Source organism: Budorcas taxicolor, chromosome 11, assembly GCF_023091745.1.
Source record: "Budorcas taxicolor isolate Tak-1 chromosome 11, Takin1.1, whole genome shotgun sequence".
Lineage (NCBI taxonomy): Eukaryota > Metazoa > Chordata > Mammalia > Artiodactyla > Bovidae > Budorcas > Budorcas taxicolor.
In genome coordinates, this window is record NC_068920.1 from 97,766,060 (window position 1) to 97,787,710 (window position 21,651).

The following is a 21,651-nucleotide window of genomic DNA, read 5'->3' on the forward strand; positions in this document are numbered from 1 at the left end:
GGAATAAAGATGAGAAGAAAAAATTTTTGGAAGCAGGAAACCAAATTTTTTTTAACTGAGGAAAAGACAGGCATACACAGGTTCTTGGCACAAACAGTGTTCTCTTTGAGTGGGATTACAAAAGGCACCTCTCTGTACAGAGGCTTTAGAAAGTCTTGAGCCAGGGCTGGATCTATACAACCATAAATTACAGCCTTTTGGAAGGAAATTTGAAAACAAGATACCTCCAGAAGACTAAAGCAATCATAGATTCAGGGGGCTAGAGAGGAGCCTAGGGATCATTAGCCAAGTACCTGCACTTTATAAGGTGAGAAGACAAAAGACCAGCATAGATGTGTGATATGTACCACCTCACTTACAGAGGTTAGAGACCTGGGACTAGAATGTAGAGAGGTACCCTGGCCAAACCCAGTACACACACTTATGAAGCTGTGTTGCCTCCTAGAAGAAAGGAGTCAGCATGAAGAAAAGGGCAATCAAGTTTTGGCCTAGGTGGGAATTTAAAATACAGAAGTTTAAGAGCTCCCCTGCCACAGAGAATCATCATTATGATGAACAGTCAAGTCTTATACATGCAGCTGCATTGTTATTTTTGTTAGGTACATGAAAAATAATTAGTGATGCTGTCTTGAAGATGGGTATCCCTGGTGGCTCAGTGGTAAAAAAAGAATGTTCCTGCCAACACAGGAGACACAAAGACATTTGGGTTCGATCCCTGGGTCAAGAAAATGCCCTGGAGAAGGAAATAGCAACCTACTCCAATTTTCTTGACTGGGAAATCCCATGGACAAAGGAGCCTAGTGGGCTATAGTTCACGGGATCACCAAAGAGTTGGACACAACATGGTGACTAAGCAACAACAATCTTGAAGGTACTGGGGATTATCTTCATCAGTTGGGAAGCAGGAAATGGGAGGTGGTCCTTTGGTCATTTGAGACCCTTAATAAAGGAAAGGGAAGCAACCCTGTTAGGCACTGAGGAAAATCTGAGGCTGTGAGTTCAGAACTCTGCTGCAAAAATGTTGGTGAGGACTGTAATTCTGATCATGTAAAATTGACCAACATGATTTTACTGCTGACTTTTTTGGAACAGAGGAGGAGAATCAAGTATTATTTAAAACACAAGTTCAAATGTACCTTAGAAATAGGTAAGTTTTTTTCATTTAACAACTTCCAGATTCTTTTTGGGAACTGGGATTCTTGCTTATTATTAATAGAAAAATCTATCCAGAGTAATGATCTAGAGATAAGAGAATAAACTAAATGTACCCATGCTAGAGAATTAAATGCTTTGTTTGAATAAGTAAATCAGGAGACAAATATAGCACAAAAAAACCCTTGCAATCACTATTATGTAAACAGAAAAATTAGGTATAGAGATACAGGCTTTAAGAAATAATGATAATATGCCACATGAATTATATATTGTGACATCATAACCAGGAAACATAACTTACTTTATAGCTGTTATAATTCGGTCTGACTTAAAATTGGATTCTAATGAATCAAATGTAACAGTACAAAGCACCTAAAAAAGAAAAAAATAAAATTCTTCAGGCTTTAATTTACTAATAACAAAGATGAAAACGAAAAACGTGAAAAACTCATTTAGCTTTTAAAGAAATAAGTACATTCTATTCAAAGCTTGCCAAGGTACAATAAACATTTATTCAAGGTACAGTAAACATTACAAATTATATAATTTACATATAAATAATATATGTAAATCTCAATAATCCAGATGTCTAATATCACATAGACTACATATGAAAGGTATTAGGAGGGCTGGGAGAGAAGAAAAGGAGTATTTATAAACCTGCCCATAAAGGAATCCTCAATAAAAGTTCAGCCAATAAAACTTCCTGCTTAAAACTGGAAAAAATTTTAAAAAGTCAATCTAAGAAGACTGGAGGGACATAATATAATCCAGAGACCCTACACTGTATCATTCACAACATCCAGGATACAACCTACAAGAAAACAGAAAATAGGGGCCCATTCTTGAAAGAAAAGACAATGAATAGAGACAGATCCTGAGCGGATTCAGATGTTGGATTAAAAGACAAAAGATTTTCAACAGCTAGTATTCAAGGACATAAAAAAGAACCAACAGAAATTCTAGAACTGAAAAATAAGATAATGCAAATAAGATAATGCAACAGTCAGTGAATATGAACAAGGATTAGAAGAAACTGCCCAACCTATAGAACAAAAAGCGGGGAAAAAAGAACACAGCCTCCAGGACCTATGGGACAATATCAAAAGGCCTAAATATATATACTGGCAATCCCAGAAAGAGAAAAGTGAGAATGAGATAGAAAAAAATATTTGAAGAAATCACAGCTGAAATTTCTCAAGTTTGATGAAAGATACAAATTTACAGGTTTAAAGCTCAGGAAACTCTTAGTAGGATAAATAAAAGAAAACCACACTTGTCATAGTCATGCTGCTGAAAACCAAAGACAAGGAAAACCTTGAAAGCACTCAGATAAAACAATGAATTACAGGGACAACAATAAATGAATGAGTCCTGACTTCTCAGAAAAAGGAAAACAGAAAGGAATAGGCCATTTCTTTGAGTGCTAAAAGATATCAACCCAGAATCTATATTCTGGCAAAAAGATTCTTTGTAAAAAGATAAAGACATTTTCAGATAAATGAAAAATAGTAATTTGTTATCATAAGATCCAAAGGACAATACTAAAGTAAGTCTTATCAGATTGAAGGAAAATAACACCAAATGGAAACTTGGATCTTCAGGAAGAAATAAAAACCATCAGAAATGTCAAATATGCAGGTCAATATAAAAGTCTATCTTGTTTTCTTTAAATAGATAATTGTTTAAAATAAAGGTCATAATGTTGCCTTGTAGAGTTGTTAACACATATAACTCGTGAAGGAAATACAGCATAAAGGATAGAATGAGGGGCAAATATACCGAAATGGTTGCACTTTACTCACTTTGTGTGAAGTGGGAAAAATTAACTGTAAAAAGACTATGACAAGTTAAGGATGTATACCATATTCTCTAATAGTAACCATATAAAATAATATAGAAGTATAGCTAAAAAGCAAATACACAAATTAAATTGGAGATCTTAAAAAGTATTCAGTTAATCCAAAAAGAAGGCAGAAGGAATAGAAAAAAAAAAAGTGGGGCTAGACAAAAAACAAATAATAAAATGACAGACTAAATTCAATTAATAATTAAACTGAACCTTAATGAACAAAACACTCCAGTTAAAAGGCAGAGATTGTCAGAATGGTTAACAAAAGTATACAAAATATCTTAATGGAGCTGTTTATTTTAATTTTTGGGAATTCCCTGGTGTCCAGTGGATAGGACACCATACTCTCATAGTGAGGGGCCACATTCAATCCCTAGGTGGGGAACTAAGATCCCACAAGTGACTCAGCATGGCCAAAAAAATAAAAATAATTAACTTTTACTAAAAGGCATAAAAGAAAACACAAAGAAGACAGGTTATATTTATTGAAAGACTGATTGAAATTGTAAAAATACCATTATTTTACTCATTCCATAAAGTCAGTGCAAAGCCAAATCTAAATCACTGATTTAAAGGAAGGAACAAAGGTACCAGAATAGCTAAGACAATTTTGAGGGGGAAGGAAGGAAGAATAAAAAGGGAGGTTTTATCCCTCAGGTATTAAAATATACCCCCCAACTATAATAATTAAAGGAGTTTGACACTGGCCCAGGGAACTCAAGCAATGGAACAGAGTATATAGTTCAAACATGTACATTTTTCAATATGATAAGGCGACTACAAATTAATGGGAAAAAATGAATTTTTAGTAAACACTGTTGCAAAACTTATTCACTCTGGAGGGTTTTGCCTCACACCATGTATAGGAATAAACTCCAAGACAGATATAGCTAAAACTAGAAAGTTAATAGTAGGTGCATAATTCTATGCCTTTGGAGTAAGGATTTCTTAAAGAAGATCTCAAAATTAAAGATTTTAGGCTCACTGTAGACATATATAGGCATGCCTCATTTTACTGTACTTCACTGTATTGTGTTTAACTTTTTAGTTATTTGCCAATAATGATTTTTTTTAAAGCAAGCTGAAGGTTGCTTGACCCAGGCAAACCTGGGTCAAGGAGGTATATCAGCACCATTTTTCCAACAGCATTTACTCCCTTCTTGTCTTTGTGTCACATTGTAGTTAGTTCTTGAAATTTTCAAAACCTCCACCAGCAAAAAGATTATGACTTGCTGAAGGCTCAGATGATGGTTAGTGTTTTTTTAGCAGTATTTTTAAATTAAGGTTTGTACAGTTATTTAAGACATATGCTATCATACTATGTACTACAGAGTACAGATAGTTTAAAACGTAAGTTTTATATGTGCTGGGAAACCAAAAAACTTGTGTGATTTGCTTTGCTGTGATATTTATCGTGCTGCTTTGAAACTGAACTTGCAGTATATCCGAGGTATGCCTCTAGTAGACTACCACAAACAAAGCTAGAAGGCTTATGGCAAAGAGGGAGATGATACATACAAATTATGATGGCTGAAAAGGATTCATATTTAAAACACATAAGAATTCACTAAAAAATAGCATGAAAAAGACAGTAAACTATATTTAAAAAGAAAAATCAGTCAAAGGATATAAGCAGGTAATTCATGAAAAAGCAAAACTAAAACTAGGGCTACCACTTTGTTGAACTCTAGGGACACTATCTATAGGAGTGCCTTGGAGGTATGCACCCCACAAGGTATGGTTTATACCGTTATCATGTTAATTGCCTATCATATAAAGAGATATCCATTCCTCATCAGGAAATATAAATGAAAGCAATGACATACCACTTTGTACCCATTGCTAATTGCTAAGTCACTTCAGTTGTGTCCGACTCTGTGCAACCCCATAGATGGCAGCCCACTAGGCTCCCCCATCCTTGGGATTCTCAAGGCAAGAACACTGGAGTGGGTTGCCATTTCCTTCTCCAACTGTACCCATTAGGTGGGCAAAATTAGTGATTTACATAATTAAAGCATTTTACCATACATGAAACAGTGCATACAAATATATGTTAAATATAAGAGAACAGGTGCCTATGTAAAGGAAAAGAATAGGACTGATGTTCAGGCTAAATGGAGAAAACAAGTGAGAGCCTCAAATAGACCAACAGTGACAATGTCATAAACTGAGGAGTAAACTGAGTAACTTGGGACTTCTCTGGTGGTCCAGTGGTTAAGACTCCACACTGCCAATGAAGGGGACAGGGGCTCAATCCAAGATCCTACATGCCATGTGGTACAGCCAAAAAAAATGTGGGGCTTCCCTCATAGCTCAGTTGGTAAAGAATCTGCCTGCAGTGCAGGAGACCTGGGTTCAATCCCTGGGTCCGGAAGATCCCCTGTGGAAGGAAATGGCACCCCGCTCCAGTATTCTTGCCTGGAGAATCCCACGGACAGAGGAGCCTGGCAGGCTACAGTCCATGGGGTCGCAAGAGTTGGACATGACTTAGTGACTAAAGAGGAAGAGAGATGAGTGACTGACTTAGTGACTAAAGAGAGAGATGAGTGACTTAATTTCTTATACCTAAGATTAAAAGAAAAATGTAATAAAACCACAGGTAATTCTAGAAAATGCAGCTAATTCGCAGTGATGAAAGTTGCCTAAGGAAAGGGAGGGGAGCAGCAAGAAGAGACCAGACAGCAATGAGGAAATTCTTGGGGGCAACTGATATGTTCATTATCTTTAAACATTCAAAAAAAATCAGATCTTCTGAATAGATAATATATTCCATATGCTAAAAACCTACATAAATGTACTTCTATTAGGACTATCTAAACAATCATTTATTAGCAAATAATTGTAGCTTTTTACATATATTACCTGTGTCTGTCCCCTCTGAAATAATGACGATCCGTGAAGAATTTTAAACATATCTACCTCACAATTTATATTCCTAAGTGAAGTCAAATCTCGACCGTCACACCTAGAGTAATAAAGGAAATAATTATTTACAGCAGTGTTGTAAGTCAGAAAAATCACATATTATCTCTTGATCACTACCACAAAGTTCTCTAATTGAACTGCATATCATAATCACCTGCAGAACTTTAAAAAATAATATAGATACCTGGGCCCCATCCTAGGTCCCACTGAATTAGAATCTCAGAGGTTGTGACCCATACACCTGTTAAAAAGCTCTGCAGGTAATTCTGACATGCAGTAATGGCTTTGAAGCAATGCTCTACACATGAAGCCTAGAGAGAGATAGTCAAAACATATCAACAGAACCCACATGCTTGTCAACAGGTATCCATTTATAAAATAAACATTATATAATCATTTCCTGTTATTTGAAGGAACAAATCCTAGTTTCTAGCTTTCAGCTAGTTGTCACTTTCAAGGAAACTTGCAGAGAGTACATGCTTCAATTCCATCAAAAAAGGATATGTAAAAAAAAAAAGGATATGTTTACCTTTTGTACTCATTCAAAATAATACTTCTAAAAACATCCTTTGTAGCAACATTGAAGGATTCTATTATTTCACAGGAATCAACCTCTGGAAATTTTTCTATAGAAGAAAGACAAACCAAAACAAAGATTTTCTCATTTTGGAAGATAAAATTTCTCTTTAAGTTCACAGTGTCAAATCAATTAACTATGGAATTGAGCCAAAGGAGCTGACTGAACATTAGTCCTCTAAGCAAAAGTTTTTAAGTAGGAGAGACACAACTATTATACCTCAAATGTACCATTAATGGGAACCTAGTTTGCTTTCTACCAGAACAACAGTGCTTTAAAATCAACTATTTCATTGTTATCTGACATATCCAGCCAACCATTTTATGAGAAGATTTAACTGATGTTTTTAACAGTAGTCTCCTTCACTATTTTGCTTTAGGAACTTTTATTTTAGTCCACAAATACAGGAATAATTTTCTTTGTACATTACAAATCCCTACTTTTTTTTTTTTTAATAGACTTTCTTTTCTGTCTTTATTTTTGGCTGTGCTTGGTCTTTGTTGCTGCATGAGCTTTTCTCCAGTTGTGGCGAGCAGGGGCTACTCTTTAGTTGCGGTGCGCAGGCTTCTCACTGTGGTGGTTTCTCTTGCTGTGAAGCATGGGCTCTAGGGCGTGACTGCTTCAGCAGTTGTGGCTCCTGAGCTCTAAAGCACAGGCTCAATAGTTGCGGTACATGGGCCTAGTTGCTCACAGTACGTGGGCTCCTCCCCGATCAGGGATTGAACCCACGTGTCCTGCATGGCAGGCAGATTCTTTTATCAGTGAGGAAAGGCCCCTGCTGACTAGTTTTTAGTTAACATTTATCAAGTTCTTTCATAACCCAGGTATTTTACATGTTTTTATTTAAATACCTTTAATCTTTATAGGAATCTGTGAGATAAATGCTATTACTGTTATCTCTGTTTTACAGAAGAAAAAACAGGCCTGAAGAGAAGCAAGTTGCCCGAGATCACCCAGGTAGTAACTGACAGCTGTGACCTGAATAAAGATGTCTGCCTAGGCTTATGGTTTTCAATGTTAAGCTACTTTATCTTATTATCTTAATGTAGTTGATTCATGCCAAGTTCTAAGCACTGTTCTCTTAAGCATTTGGTTTATTAAATATAACTTGAAAGTGGGCAGAACATAAGAAATGGCCACAGAGAGATAGATATTGTGTCTTTGTCAGACAGGAATAATTTTTAATACGAATTTTTATGCTTTAACTAGGTTGCACTTAGAAAAATAATTAGTAACAAAACATTAAAAATATTATCCTATGAACCCAGAGAGTCAAGAAGGTATTTGACTCTGTATTATTACTACTACTTTTCTTTCTTTATTGGAGTGGGTTGCCATGCTCTCCTCCAAGGGATCTTCCTGACCCAGGAATTGAACCCACATCTCTTACGTCTCCCATTTTGGCAGGCAGGTTCTTTACCAACAGTGTCACCTGCGAAGCCCCATGACTACGTATTATTAAAATCACTTTCTTTTTAAATAAGGCAGCAGGTGTTATACAACTTTTTTTTTTTGCATTCCCCCCCCCCCCAACTTTTTATTTTGTATTGGGGTATAGCCGGTTAACAATGTTGTGATAGTTTCAGGTGAACAGTGAAGGGACTCAGCTATGCATATACATGTATCCATTCTGCCCCAAACTCCCCTCCCATCCAGGCTGCTACATAACTTTGAGCTGAGTTCCATGTGCTATTCAGTAGGTCCTTGTTGGTTATCCATTTTAAATACAGCAGTGTGTACATGTCCAAACCAAACTCCCTAACTATCCCTTCCCTCCTTTCTTCCTCCACTGGCAACCATAAATTCATTCTCTAAGTCTGTGAGTCTCCTTCTGTTTTACAAGTAAGTTCATTTGTATCATTTCTTTTCAGATTCCACATATAAGGGATGTCATATGTTATTTCTCCTTCTCTATCTGACTTACTTCTAATCCTTAATAGGATGAAATATAGTGAGAAAAGACCAAACTTTTTCAACGGCAATTACACATATAGATAGTGGATATAGATAATTACAGAAATACGTAATGGCCTTAATATTGATGTTAGCAGCAAAATTTTTGTCTTGAGATATGCAGGTGAGAGGATATTTGTCTATTAGCAGAAAAATTAACAAGAACTATATGTCATGCGTGGTACCTCAGTTTGTGTGACTACTATTAAGCAATAAAATCCTTTTGTTTAATAATTTTTAGAAAGAAAGAGTCTCTAAAATCTAAATTTTATAATTCCACATGTTAATAACATCAATTAACATTTACTGAAAACCTGCTATGTGTCAGGCACAGATGTAAATGATTTATTCATTCAGTCCTCACAAACTGTATTAGAATTGCAATTTTATAAATTAAACTCAGCAATTTTAAAGAGTATCTTTTAGGTTTTCATAGGAAACGATACAAGGATACCCATTTTGGAGTATGAGAGTTTGATCTAGAAAAGATTAGGAACACCTCATACTCAGCATTTATTGGTGCTTACTTTGGGTCAGGTGCAGTTCTTACCCATGCACAGAAGTCAGTTTAACAGTAACTTTGGGATGTATCATTATCACAAGTTTACTAAAGATGAAACTAAGGAGTAATAAGAATAACTGATCTCTTAACAACTGAAATTTTAAAATCTATTATTTCCTTTATTTTTTTATACTAGAAAAAACTAAAATTTACCTTTTAGTTGTTCCTCTGTATCTAATCTAATCTTATTAATAGCTTCATCTCTGGAAATCTAAAAGAAAGTTGAAGTTCAGTTGTTATATATGGCTTTTATATTTAACATTTCTATTTTTAAAATTACTATACAATTAACACTTTGTAATAGTAATCAGATTTCCCTAATGGTAATTTGTAAGAAATAGTACCTGTTTAATTCATTTAAATGTATTCACACACTGCCCTTTTCATAAAAATATGACAAATATTCATAAACAAAATTGTGTGAGCTATGACAAAAAAGAATTCCCAGAACAATTATATAAACAAAATTCAGGTATACCTACTTTATCATGTTCATGATCTGTAAAAACTGTGTAGAGTTTTTCCATGGCGAGTCTATTTTAAGCAAAAAGTAAAGGTCAGCATAATATGTAGAAACATTAGGCAGTGTTTATTATAAACAAGACTGAAATATTTAACAGGCTAAAATACTTAACATTTCATAATTAAAAATATGTATTTATTGCTCTGTAACACTGCTAATCTGTTTACTATTTATGATGAAGTGAAAGTTGCTGTTATGTCCAACTCTTTGCGACCCCATGGACTATAAAGTCCATGGAATTCTCCAGGCCAAATACTGGAGTGGGTAGCTGTTCCCTTCTCCAGGGGATCTTCCCAGCCCAGGGTTCAAACCCAGGTCTCCCGCATTGCAGGCAGATTCTTTACCAGCTGAGCCACAAGGGAAGGAGAACACAAATTTCTTTCTCCTCACATATTAGGGGAATCACTCACACACACCTTCCCTTAACTGTTCAATTAATTTCATCTTAGATTTTTCTCTCTTCACTCACTCTCATGGAACCAGCTGCCCTTTTTTTTTTTTTCCCTATGCATTTTGGCTGTTATTGCAGATAACCCTGTGATTGGGTAGTGTTAAAACTCTAATCTCTAAGTAATGGCTGTGAGACTCATACTAAGAGAAGTATGAACTTTTTCAGTTTATTTCAAATGAAATAATTCTCTGGTCATTCATTCATAATTTATGAGTACTTTATGTACAGGCACTAGTATAAGGACTGGGCATATAGTGGTGGCTGTATTTGAGAACCTCAACAGTTTCCTTAGATATTCAAATATCTTATGCTTTATACTCATCTTCCTTGACAGAGAGGAGAATTATCTTAATTTTGACAAGTACACTCACTCTCCCCTTTCCTTTGAGATTTAAACTTAGGTCCTTGAAGAGAGATGTAGGTTTATCCTTCTAAAAGCATTAGACTGCTATTTATGGCAATGACTATTAAAATAGAAAGCTGGTATTTAGGAAGTAATGTATGGACAGTGCTTCTATGAGAAGTTATTTCTGAGAGGAAATTAAATTTGGTGATACGTTCATATTTTCTTTCATACAGATTTTCTTACTTATGAGCGTGTTTGACAATCTCTGGCGAAGGGATGAATAACTTCTGAGGTGTCCTCTTGGTAACACCATTTTCTTTTACCAACTGCTGGATGCCCTGAATTATTTGTTGTGTATGTTTTACTCCCACTTTGATAGCATGGCAAAAGTCCTGCTGTAAAATATTCTCTGCAGAGGCTTCCAACATGACTAAAAAGCAAAAAAAAAGAACAAGACTGCCACTGAACCTTTTACCAATTTTCAAATGTTTCAGATTTGAATTTTCAAATATCAATTTTACCATTTTCAAAGACCATGACATGACAAATACTACAGATCAATTTTCTACCTTTTTGATTTCTTTCCTCAGAATTAACACAATTCCAAAATATAAACAGTAGTAAATGAATAAAGAAACCTTGATATTTGAAGTATATATTCTTCATAAATTTACTGAGGAATTTCTCATTAAAAAAATGAAACAAAATGAAATGTGCACACAATTTTTTGTAACAGCTCTATAAGATATAATTAAAATATCATAAAATTCCATCCTTTAACATATACAACTGCATCTATTTTTTAAATGTATTTAAATTGAAAATTTTAAATATTAGCACAGTAGCTGTCCAATAACATTTCCTTTTTAACAGTTATTTGATGTGACCTCTCTCTTAATTTGGTCCTTGTCACATTTTCTAATTTTTGCCTGGGTCAGGAAATCTTTGCAGTGATATTGTTTCAAGTTAGCGAACTAGAGGACCCAAGCTACTACCATAAAATGGTTGTTTTTAGTTTTGTGAAGTATAACTCCTGTGGAAAGCAGGCAAGCTCCAAAGTAAGGCTTCTAGCATTTTAGCTTTGGTTTCTATAAGGCTGAATATGTGTGCCATTTCTGGCAGGTATCTCTCAACTTGTCCAAAGTCTAAGATCATGTAATGCATAGCTACCATCAAACTAGTGTATTTAACCACATCATGTCATTAAGATTTATTATGGCTAAAAAGTCATAATGAATCACTTCTAAAAAGTCACATCTAAGGCTTCTAAGCATAATCAAGAATGGAAAAAAAAACTCTTATATGCTTTACATGTTGGAATTACATCAGTCAGCTGAAGCAGATCTGTAAAACTATAACGGAAGATCTAACATTTCTGTCACTGCTGTCTTGGAAAGAGGAGAAAGATGGCAGGGCTGAAAAGTACTGGGGGAAAAATAGCTGGAAATTTCCCCAATTTGGTGGAAACATAAACCTGCATATTCAAGAAGCTGAATAAACCCAACATAGGATAACCCAAGAAAAGACATATCATAATTAAACTTCTGATAACCAAAGACAAAGGAAAAAAAATCTTGAAACCAGCTAGAGAAAAATGACACCATACCAATGTGGGAAAAGCAATTCAAACAACAGCAAATTTATCATCAGAAACCATGGAGGCCAGAAGGAAGAGGCATAATATCTTTCAGGTGTTGAAAGAGAAGAACGTTCAACCCAGAATCCTATTCCCAGTGAAAATATTTAAGAGTGAAGGAGAAATCAAAACTCTTAGATGTAGGAGAAAGAAGAAAATGTGTCACCCTGAAATGGCTAAAGAAAGGTCTCTAAACAGAAAACAATAAAGGAAGAAACCATGTTAAGAACGTATTAAGCAAAAATATGGGTAAATACAACACACTGGAATACTTGTCTGCAATTTTCTAAACTGTCTGATGGTTAAAGCAAAAATTGTGACACTTCCCTGTTGTGGTTCTAAATGTAGAGAAATATTAAACAAATATACATGGAGGAGGATGAAGGGAGGTTAGGTTTCAGTTGTTCACTTGAGGCACAAAGAAGCTTCCTCTGATACCATGATATGGAGATGGTTATAGCCTTTCTCTTATCTGTGTTCCCATGACATCTCCTCTCCCTTTCACAGAATTGGAGATTTAAAAACATGCATTTAATGTATGTAAACTGTACCTCAGTAAATTAATTTTAAAAAGAGCATAGGAACAGGTCAGAACAACAGTTGGAAGGCTGCCTATTGGGTTTCTGCATGCTGCAGATACAGTAAAGATCCTTGGTTCATTCCTCCAGTATCTCTTTAAAATTAGAGTGGTTCAGACACAAAGGCAGATAAAGGTATATGACCATTTAGAAGATGGTTTATTTTGCATCTTAACAGTAATATTAACCACTTGCTTACTAGGTTCTAGGTACTATGTGGGGTACTCAACAAACCTTGACTCTAATCTTCATAATGGTCCTATAAAGTAGCCAAATCAATTCACTAAAAAATTAGTAAATTTCTTTTTTTACTAATTTTGCTGAAAGTTACTAACTTTCAGCAGAAAAATTTCAGATATAGACCAAGTGAACTTCAAATAGCAAACCAACACTCTACTCAGGGCCCTTTTTGAGATGCTCAAATATAATGTAGGGGTCATTCATTATTCACAGCCTCCCCAAATCTTTAGAATCTTCTCTATATGGTGATAGTTCCCCACCTTCACCTTTAAAAGGGAGGGTGACTTACTCAGTGGGCACACATCTTTTTACTATTCCTCCTGGTCTCTTGTCCCTGCCTCTTTTTTCCCCTCCTGCCCGTAAGTAAGATAAGTTGGCCAGAGTTCTGTTAGCTAGAGTTCTGGAATCCCATGATCAGACAAGCCTGGCAGGCTGCAATCCATGGGCTGCAAGAGTTGTACTCAACTTAACGACTACACCACCACTGGTAGCCAGTACATAACCATGAAGATGTGGGCAACACCCTAAGCATAGCAGAGTGGAAAGCTATAAAATGATCTAGATTTCTTAAGACATTAGGGGAGCTGCTGTAACTGTCCTGGAGTCATTATCTCTGAATTTTTGTTACTTGAGAAAAAATAAGTTCCCATCTTGTTTAAGCCTTGTTATTTAGTTTCACCACACAATTCCTAACTAACATGTAGATAATACACAATTCCTCTTTCATGTATTTTGTCTATCATCTAGTTCTAAGTCATTATGAACATTCCAAAAGCAGCAGCTGGAAATGAGGTATTTTACATGTTAACTGAACAAAAAAAGCACTTAAAGTTTAATACATTTACATTTCATCAAAATGTTCCCACATCAGAAGATTCTGTGTCAAAAAGTTCCAGACAACAAATATCAGGTAGCAGGATAAACTAAGAGACCTTAATTTATTTGTCCAAGGTTGCATGGTTAACTATGGCAGATGCTCAGTTTCAAACCCAAGTCATTTTGACTGTTAAAGGCTGTTCCCCTTCAACAGAATCAGCCTCTGATTTTTGTTCGTGTTGATTATGGCATTTTAGTTGGAAGGAGTAAAGGTGACCCATGGTCCAGTGCATATCTTTATCACTAGTTTCCTATGAGGAAATATGATACCTCTTTCTCAGAGGACAACAGGCTTCGAATGACTGCATTAGCTAAATTAACATATTTAATAAAACAATTAATTTACTACCAGATTTAAAACTTTAAATTTTAGACTAGCTTATCAGTCTAAAAATAATTACTAAAATTATCTTAATAAAGATTTCTGCATTTCAATTAGTTATATAACATTCTATAATTCTAGGTATTGTTTGACATGACACAAGAGCACTACCAAAATGGGGCAGCAATAAAACAAAACAAAAATTTTTATGGCTAATTAACAAAATACACATACATTTTTAGAAGCCAAAACCTGTACATAAAATCCAGAACAAATCTACCACATAAACTACTTACCAATCTGACTTTTAGGTGCTCCAGTAACCACTAAATTTAAAGTACTGTTAGCCATTTCTTTTCGTGTTGGGTTAACTACACATTCTCCATCAATCATTCCTATTCGTACTGCCCCTAAAATATATTAAAATATTGGCAATTGTTTAATAAAAACTCAGTTTTCAAGACATTCCAGTAATGGCTTCAATCCATATCTTCAATTGTGACCATCTTCTGGCCTCACTGGGTGACTCAAGTTCAGCATTCATCTCAGTGGTCTTTTCCTAGTCTTGACTGTATTTTCTCTTAAGACAAGTGCTTACCTTCTGATCCTACTAAGGTACAGCATAAATGTCAGTGACTCTTGAGAAACCCTCTCTGACACCTAACTACACAAATATAAACCTGCCCTTCTCTATCATTTTCTTAACAATCTGACTATACTTTTATAGTGCTGTTTATAAAAAATTGTTTTGCTCATGCTGAAACCAAGAACTGTCTCATTCATCTTTGTACTACTGATACCTAGTCTGCCTTAGTTTTTTCATTGCTAAGTCCAATATTGGGCATTTAGGACACAATAATTATTTACCTGAGAAATCATTTGTATATTGCATGAATACAACTTACATGAGCTATAAGTTACAAACAAGTTTATATTTCAATATTATCTTGAAAGAGTGTGTACCCTGACAATTTCTCAGTCCAAAGATAGAGAAATTCTTCAAACAGAAGAGGCAACTAAGAAGTCACAGAATCTGAGAACATAAAATAATCTCTAACACATAACATATTGCTATAAGAAACAAAACCCAAAGCAAAGAGAAAAGTTTCTTAAAAGATCTGAAAGGACTCTTCTTAGAATGTCATCTAATCAGACTCCCCAAGAAACAGTAAATCAAAGTTAATAAATCTATGTCCTTGCTATAGCATGCTCACTCCAATTTTTTGGAAAAAAAAAAATGTTTCTTCAGTGCTCTTAGCCAAAAAGCTGAGAAGTGATAGAAAAAATGTTTTTTATTTTCAAATCCTAACTTACCAATAGGTCCATTCCAAGGAATATCTGATAATGAGAGGGCTACAGAAGCTTTAAAAAAGAAAGAAAATAAGAGCTGAAATAAAAATATTTCATTGCTTAAAAAAGAAAATTAATAGTAACAATTTTAATCTTTATTTTTATACTTACCACCATTAATTGCCAGGACATCAGGTTCATTAACACCATCTACTGCTAACAGATTACAAAGGATCTAATGCAAGGGAAAAAATGCAAAGCACTTAAAAAAAAAAATCTACTTGATGTGGGAGGATTATCATTTGGAATAACATTTTGGCCTAAAATATAGGAAAACTATATGATATGGTTCAAAGCAAAAGCTTTGTAGTCAAACTCCTTACTTCTATCATTTAACTACATGCTTGACCACAGGAAAAATTACTTAAATTAAGCCTCAAAAGTTTCCTCATCTTTAAAAGGGAAAAATAATGGTATCTTCCTACAAAGTTCTTAGGAAAATTATAGGAAATACTGTGTATAAATTATTTATAGTACTGAGCAGTAAATGTTAGTTAGCTATGTTAGTAAATGTTACATAAAAATATTGTTGTCTTCTGTTTGTTAAGCACAGACAAATTACATTGTAATAATATGCTTATGTCATGTACTTAGGAAAATAACTTCTCGAAGCAGTGACATTCTAACAAAGGAATATTTGCAAGGCATATTTATTTTTTTCACACATAAAATAGTTAATTAAAGTATATAAATGGGTCATTATTACAAAAGAAGGTATTATTCAGAAAGTAACAAAATATAACAAAGTAGAGGTTTAGAGAACCCAATGATAAAAAAATAGGTAATAAAGACTAGTTGACAGTCCTTGTCTGTTACTAATATGACCTTTGGGGCCCAGTCTGAACTGTCCCCACCCACCTCAATTACTCTAACCTTTTTTCAAATTTACCAATTTCTTTCCTGCCCAAGGATTTTGTGCTTCCTGTTCCATTTTCCTCTACTCCTACATTGGTTAATTCCTACTCATAATTCAGGTATCAGCTCATATTGATACCAAATAAATGTTAGGTTTTAAAAACTAATGTAAACTGCAGCAGCATCACCAAAAATTCTTATTTTATACTGTTAAAATGTTGGGCCTAGGAAGTATTAAATAGAGATTACATCTTTTTTTTTTTTTCTTTACTGACCTGGAAACAAATAAACCTAAAACAGAACATACCTGTGTATCATAAAAGTAGCCAGCTGGAAAGAGAGGTCTAATTGAACGATCTGCCAAAAGAAAAAGAAAAAGAGGTTAAATTGTTACTAGCAGAAGTTGCTTCACAATTCAAAACTTTTCCCCCATTAAAGACCAAGCTAAAAAGTAATGTAACTAGCCATTTAATAAAGCAAAACAATAACAGCAAAAACAAAACCCTTGGACTAATTTACTCACAGGGACACAGATAAATATTAATATACACCAGATCCTAAAGATGAAAAACTAGCAGGACAGGAGCACCCAATTGTAAAATTGGGGAGCAACTTTTCATTCTGGTTCCACAGACATCAGAATTCATTGCTTGCTGCTGCTGCTGCTAAGTCGCTTCAGTCGTGTCTAACTCTGTGCGACCCCACAGACGGCAGCCCACCAGGCTCCCCCGTCCCTGGGAGTCTCCAGGCAAGAACACTGGAGTCGGTTGCCATTTCCTTCTCCAATGCATGAAAGTGAAAAATGAAAGTAAAGTCGCTCAGTCGTGCCCAACTCTTAGCGACCGCATGGACTGCAGCCTACCAGGCTCCTTCATCCATGGGATTTTCCAGGCAGGAGTACTGGAGTGGGTTGCCATTGCCTTCTCCCAACTGTTATTTATTTATTTAAGCAGAAGAAAGAGGCTTAAGACCAACAGCACACCAAAATAAAACCCTTCCTTGGAATTCTGTGTCTGATATACATAAAGTAGAAATTTTGGTTAGAAGAACTATAAACTACAAATGATCCCATGATATTTAAGGATATCAAAGATTTGAAAAATCATAAACATATTTCAGTAGTTGATGAATACAACGCTTTCAGGAATTACTACGATGAACATACAAATGAAAAATACTTAGGTTCAACAGAGTAGAGGTGTGGGCCACAGAATTTATATGATTAATAGAGATTCATTCATTTGGTCAACAATATTTGTTGAATGCCTATTTTGTTCCAGGGAGTATGCTAGGTATAGGGGATTCAGCATTAAACAAAAATTTTTTTCTCATGAAGCCCATATTTGAATCGGGGATACAAAAAGTAAATAATCTTAGGTTGTGTTAATGTAATGAAGAAAATTTAAGAGAGATTATAGAACACAGATGGAAGAGAAGAGATACTAACACAGGTATATATATCAGAGACCTTAATATCTTACCTATTACTCGACTTGTAAGAATTTCTTTATCAGAAGATCCAATCTCTCTTCTGAGATAGTTTGTGGGAATCCTACCTGCTGCAGCAGCCTTCTGTCTATAGTCAACCTGAAAGAGCGAAGAAAAAAAAATGCTGTTCATTTGACTGACTTTTGTAGTAGCAGATTTTCCTCAAGAAATTACTATAGAGATACAGTTGTCCTGAGGTTGCCAACAACATATTCCAGACTAAGAGTGAATATCTTGCTTACTTTTAGTGTTTTGTATCTCTTAGAGAAAGGAGAGGTGACAGAAATAGTCAGTAAATTGATTTTTTTAAAAGCCTTCCACTACCCAGTTAGATGACTGTGTAGACTCAATACTTCCCACAGTAGCTTATCCTGGTCAAGTTCAACACTGCCTTTTTTTGTGTCAACTCTGTAACTGCATTCCCCTTATCATAAGAAAAGAAGCCATAAAATACTATTTTCACCAAAAATATACTTGTAGACTCATACAAAGGGAAATCTACAAAAGCAATGAATTCACTGCTTACTAAACATCAAAGTACTCGTGCACTTCCACTGTTTCTGTCAACTTGCCAAACCTGGATCTTTAAAAAAGTATGATGACCACTGATATAATGACTCAATATCAAACAGTTAAGGAAAACCCTTTATTGTGCAAAGTTTACAATTTGTACTCACTAGACATTGGACAAAAATATTACAATTCTATATTTATTCTATATTACAGTTCAGAAAAATCAGCAAATACTTACCACCAAAGGCATGAATTGGGAAGGTGAAGGTTTTGTTTTACTGACTGCTGTGACCATCACTGCAGTGTCACCTGACTTAAACATAAACAACAACACTGGTAAATGATATTAACATATAAACAGTTATTCATATAAGACTGAATCCTCCCTCAGTTAAACCCAAGGAAAGAGAATTGTTATTCTGTGACACTGTGACTATGAACATAATTATTCACAAGCAGTCCAATCTTAATCACTTCTGCATAATCATGATCTATATTAGAACAGTCACTAAGTTTTTCAAAAGTAACAGAACTAAAAGGGAAAAGGCTCACTGATAGCTTAGTCACATCCAATCATATTTTCTACTTCTTATTAGGAAATTTAGGCTATAAATAAAGAAAAAATTATTACTATTGAAGAAACCAGTAAAATTACTTTCTCTAAAAAAGCATTACAGAATTTATTAACAGAATAAATGAGAACCCCAAGTTTGGAAGAGACCTTAAAGGTCATTTAGTATACTTAGTCCTCCGACTCCCTGGTTGTCTGGAATGATTCTGACACTACAAATGGTCTGAATTAATTTCCAGTACCAGAATTCTAAGAAGTTACATGATGTTATAAAGATATTCAGTACCAGTCTCTATAAACATTTTTAGGGTGAAAATTTAACAATTTGGACTTTTTACCTGTACTACAGCAGAGCCATCTGCAAATCTGGCCAGTTTTCCAGAGGATATTTCTAATTTTCTGTTCAAAATAAAAATCCAATACAAAAGGACTTAGGTCATTAGTACAATTTCCTAACTTAGAATAAATCAATCAAAGATCTAAAGAACCAAAGGTCCCATAGGCCCCCAACTACCAACAAACAAACAAATAAACAAAAAAGGGACAGAGCTCACTATCATTACCAAAGATTCAAGGGGAGGTTAAGATCTCCTTTAGAAAAAATACAGAAACCGAGGCACAGGAGTAATCTGAATGACAGAGTATTTCTGAAGGGACGAAGCTCCTTTCTTAAGGTTAATTTCCCATTTATCACATCTTTTCTCTCCTGTCTTACCACTCTTGCCTTGTTGACTAAAGTAGCCTTTTAACACACAAACTTTATCATTTCTCTCCTTAATTCCTTTAAAATCTCCCTCATTGCCTTTAAAATATAAACTCCAAAACTTCCAACAGAAACTTTCATGTTCTACAACAGTGCCAAGATAACTCAGTGGGGGAAAGAAACAGTCTTTTCAACCAATAGTGCTGGGACAACTGGATATCCATATGCAAAGAAGTTAATAAACGTTGGACCCTTTCCTCATATTATAAATAAAAATTAACTCAAAATGGATTATTGACATAAATGTAAAAATTAAGACTGTAATACTGAAAGAAAAAAACACAGGAGTAAATCTTCATAAACCTGGGTTAGACCACATCTTCCTATAGATGACATCAAAAGCACAAATAAAAAAGAAAAAAAATAGATAAATCTGACAATCAAAATTAAAAACTTTCATGCTACAAAGGACATCATCAACAAAGTGAAAGAAAATCTACAGAATAGCAGAATGTATTTGGAAATCATATACCTGATAAGGGACTTGTATCTAGAATATGTAAAGAATGCTTACAACTCAAAAATAAAAAGAAACCCAATTTTATAAATTGGTAAAGGATTTCAATCAATGTTTCTTCAAGGAAGATCAACAGTACTGCATGAAAATATGCTCAACATCATTAGCCGCTAAGGAAATGCAAATCAAAACCACAATGAGATACTATTCACATCTAGTAGGATGGTTATGATGGGTATGTGTTGATGGGCATGTGGAGAAATTGGCAGTCTCATACACTGCTGACTGAAATGTAAAATGGTGCACCTGCTTTGGGAAATAATCTGGCAATTCCTCAAAAGATAAAACACAGAAGTACCCCAGATGTTCTCAAACACAGGCTTGGATTAATAGTCAAATACCAAATCCTCCCACTTTCTTTGTTCTTTCTGTTGATCTACACAATGTCTCCTTTAGGTGTCCCAGACCACCTACCAGATAGTTCTGCCTTGGTGACTGACCTAATTTAAACTTTTTTCCCGCTAGGTGGTTACTTTCCATTATGTCTCATGATTTCAGCTGGTGTCTAACAGACACGTAATTTTTTCCTGTATTTCATGGTGATTTTACCTCTTATCAATTCACTTGCCAATATTTTAATGTATAAAATACCTCCAAATATAAGATTGTTAACATATCAATGGCTTCTGGAATTGGAACTGGATGGCTATGGAACCGTATGAGAAGATTTCTGAGCTTTCAAAATACTGAACGATGTGAGTGAATACCTAAATCAAAATATACTTTTGAAAAAAATAATAAAAAGGATAAGAAGAGAAAGGAGGTTCTATTGGTGGGCACAAGAGTAGGACGAGATAGCTTAGGAAGAGAGAAGGGAAAAGAGGAGCTATCTGCCACAGGAAGTAGAACTCCAGGGAGAGAGAGATGCAAGTATTTTTGGAGACACTTGCAAAATGGTATAGCTTCCTCTAAGAAAAATTCAGTAGTTCAAAACTCATGCTACTCCACCCCCACTCCAGCAAAAACAAAACAAACACCCACCTTTATGATTTGGCCTTGCCTTTGCTGCCAAACTCATACTTCACTTTTCACTCCATCCACAGTGAGTTATTTGTAGCTAGTCAATACACTCTCTCACTTCTCTGCAATTGCACTTGCCATTTTCTCTGCTACTTTCTCCTTGCTAATTCCTTTTTGCGTTTCAGGATTCACCTTCAACAGCAAGCTTTACAGTGGGATAAACACCCCTTTGTGCTCCTTCAGCACGCTATTCATACCTTTCCCACAAACTGATTTTCTCAGCACTGAATCTGTGTTCTTCCTCATCAGACTATCTCTAGTTGCCTTGGAACTCAATATAGTAAATGCTCAATAACTTGCTGAAATGAAAATTACTACAGAGTTTATTGTGTGTAGTAAAGACGTTTACCACAATAGTATACAACCTTCTAGAACATTGTAAAGGATACACATAGCAAGTATCAAGTTGGTGGTACAAAGCAGTCACCCAAAAAAGTTTGTTGCAGACTTATGACAAAGAAAATAATTGACCCAGCAGGTATGATGTTTATGAATCTCACTGCTACAACACATGACACAGGTTTAAAAAGAGGTTACAAAAAAAAAAAAAAATCCCAGTTGACTAATAAATGAGATTC

At 34.9% G+C, this 21,651-nt stretch overlaps 1 protein-coding gene and 1 long non-coding RNA gene across 2 annotated transcripts in view; one reads left to right on the top strand and one right to left on the bottom strand.

Moving 5' to 3' along the window:
- Positions 1-7,486, top strand: part of LOC128056024 (uncharacterized) — a 35,235-nt gene extending 27,749 nt beyond the window's left edge. The window contains exon 3 of the long non-coding RNA XR_008200140.1: positions 7,420-7,486. This is a non-coding gene — a long non-coding RNA (uncharacterized LOC128056024). The remainder of the gene's footprint in view (positions 1-7,419) is intronic.
- Positions 1-21,651, bottom strand: part of PNPT1 (polyribonucleotide nucleotidyltransferase 1) — a 40,986-nt gene that overhangs the window by 17,434 nt on the left and 1,901 nt on the right. Inside the window, exons 2-14 of the mRNA XM_052648669.1 lie at positions 19,112-19,172; positions 18,441-18,515; positions 17,683-17,788; positions 16,509-16,558; positions 15,458-15,521; positions 15,311-15,358; positions 14,293-14,406; positions 10,588-10,774; positions 9,507-9,558; positions 9,178-9,235; positions 6,462-6,558; positions 5,870-5,972; positions 1,457-1,527 (exon numbers count right to left, since the gene is read on the bottom strand). Of these exons, the coding sequence (XP_052504629.1) occupies positions 1,457-1,527; positions 5,870-5,972; positions 6,462-6,558; positions 9,178-9,235; positions 9,507-9,558; positions 10,588-10,774; positions 14,293-14,406; positions 15,311-15,358; positions 15,458-15,521; positions 16,509-16,558; positions 17,683-17,788; positions 18,441-18,515; positions 19,112-19,172 (1,086 nt within the window). The remainder of the gene's footprint in view (positions 1-1,456; positions 1,528-5,869; positions 5,973-6,461; positions 6,559-9,177; positions 9,236-9,506; positions 9,559-10,587; positions 10,775-14,292; positions 14,407-15,310; positions 15,359-15,457; positions 15,522-16,508; positions 16,559-17,682; positions 17,789-18,440; positions 18,516-19,111; positions 19,173-21,651) is intronic.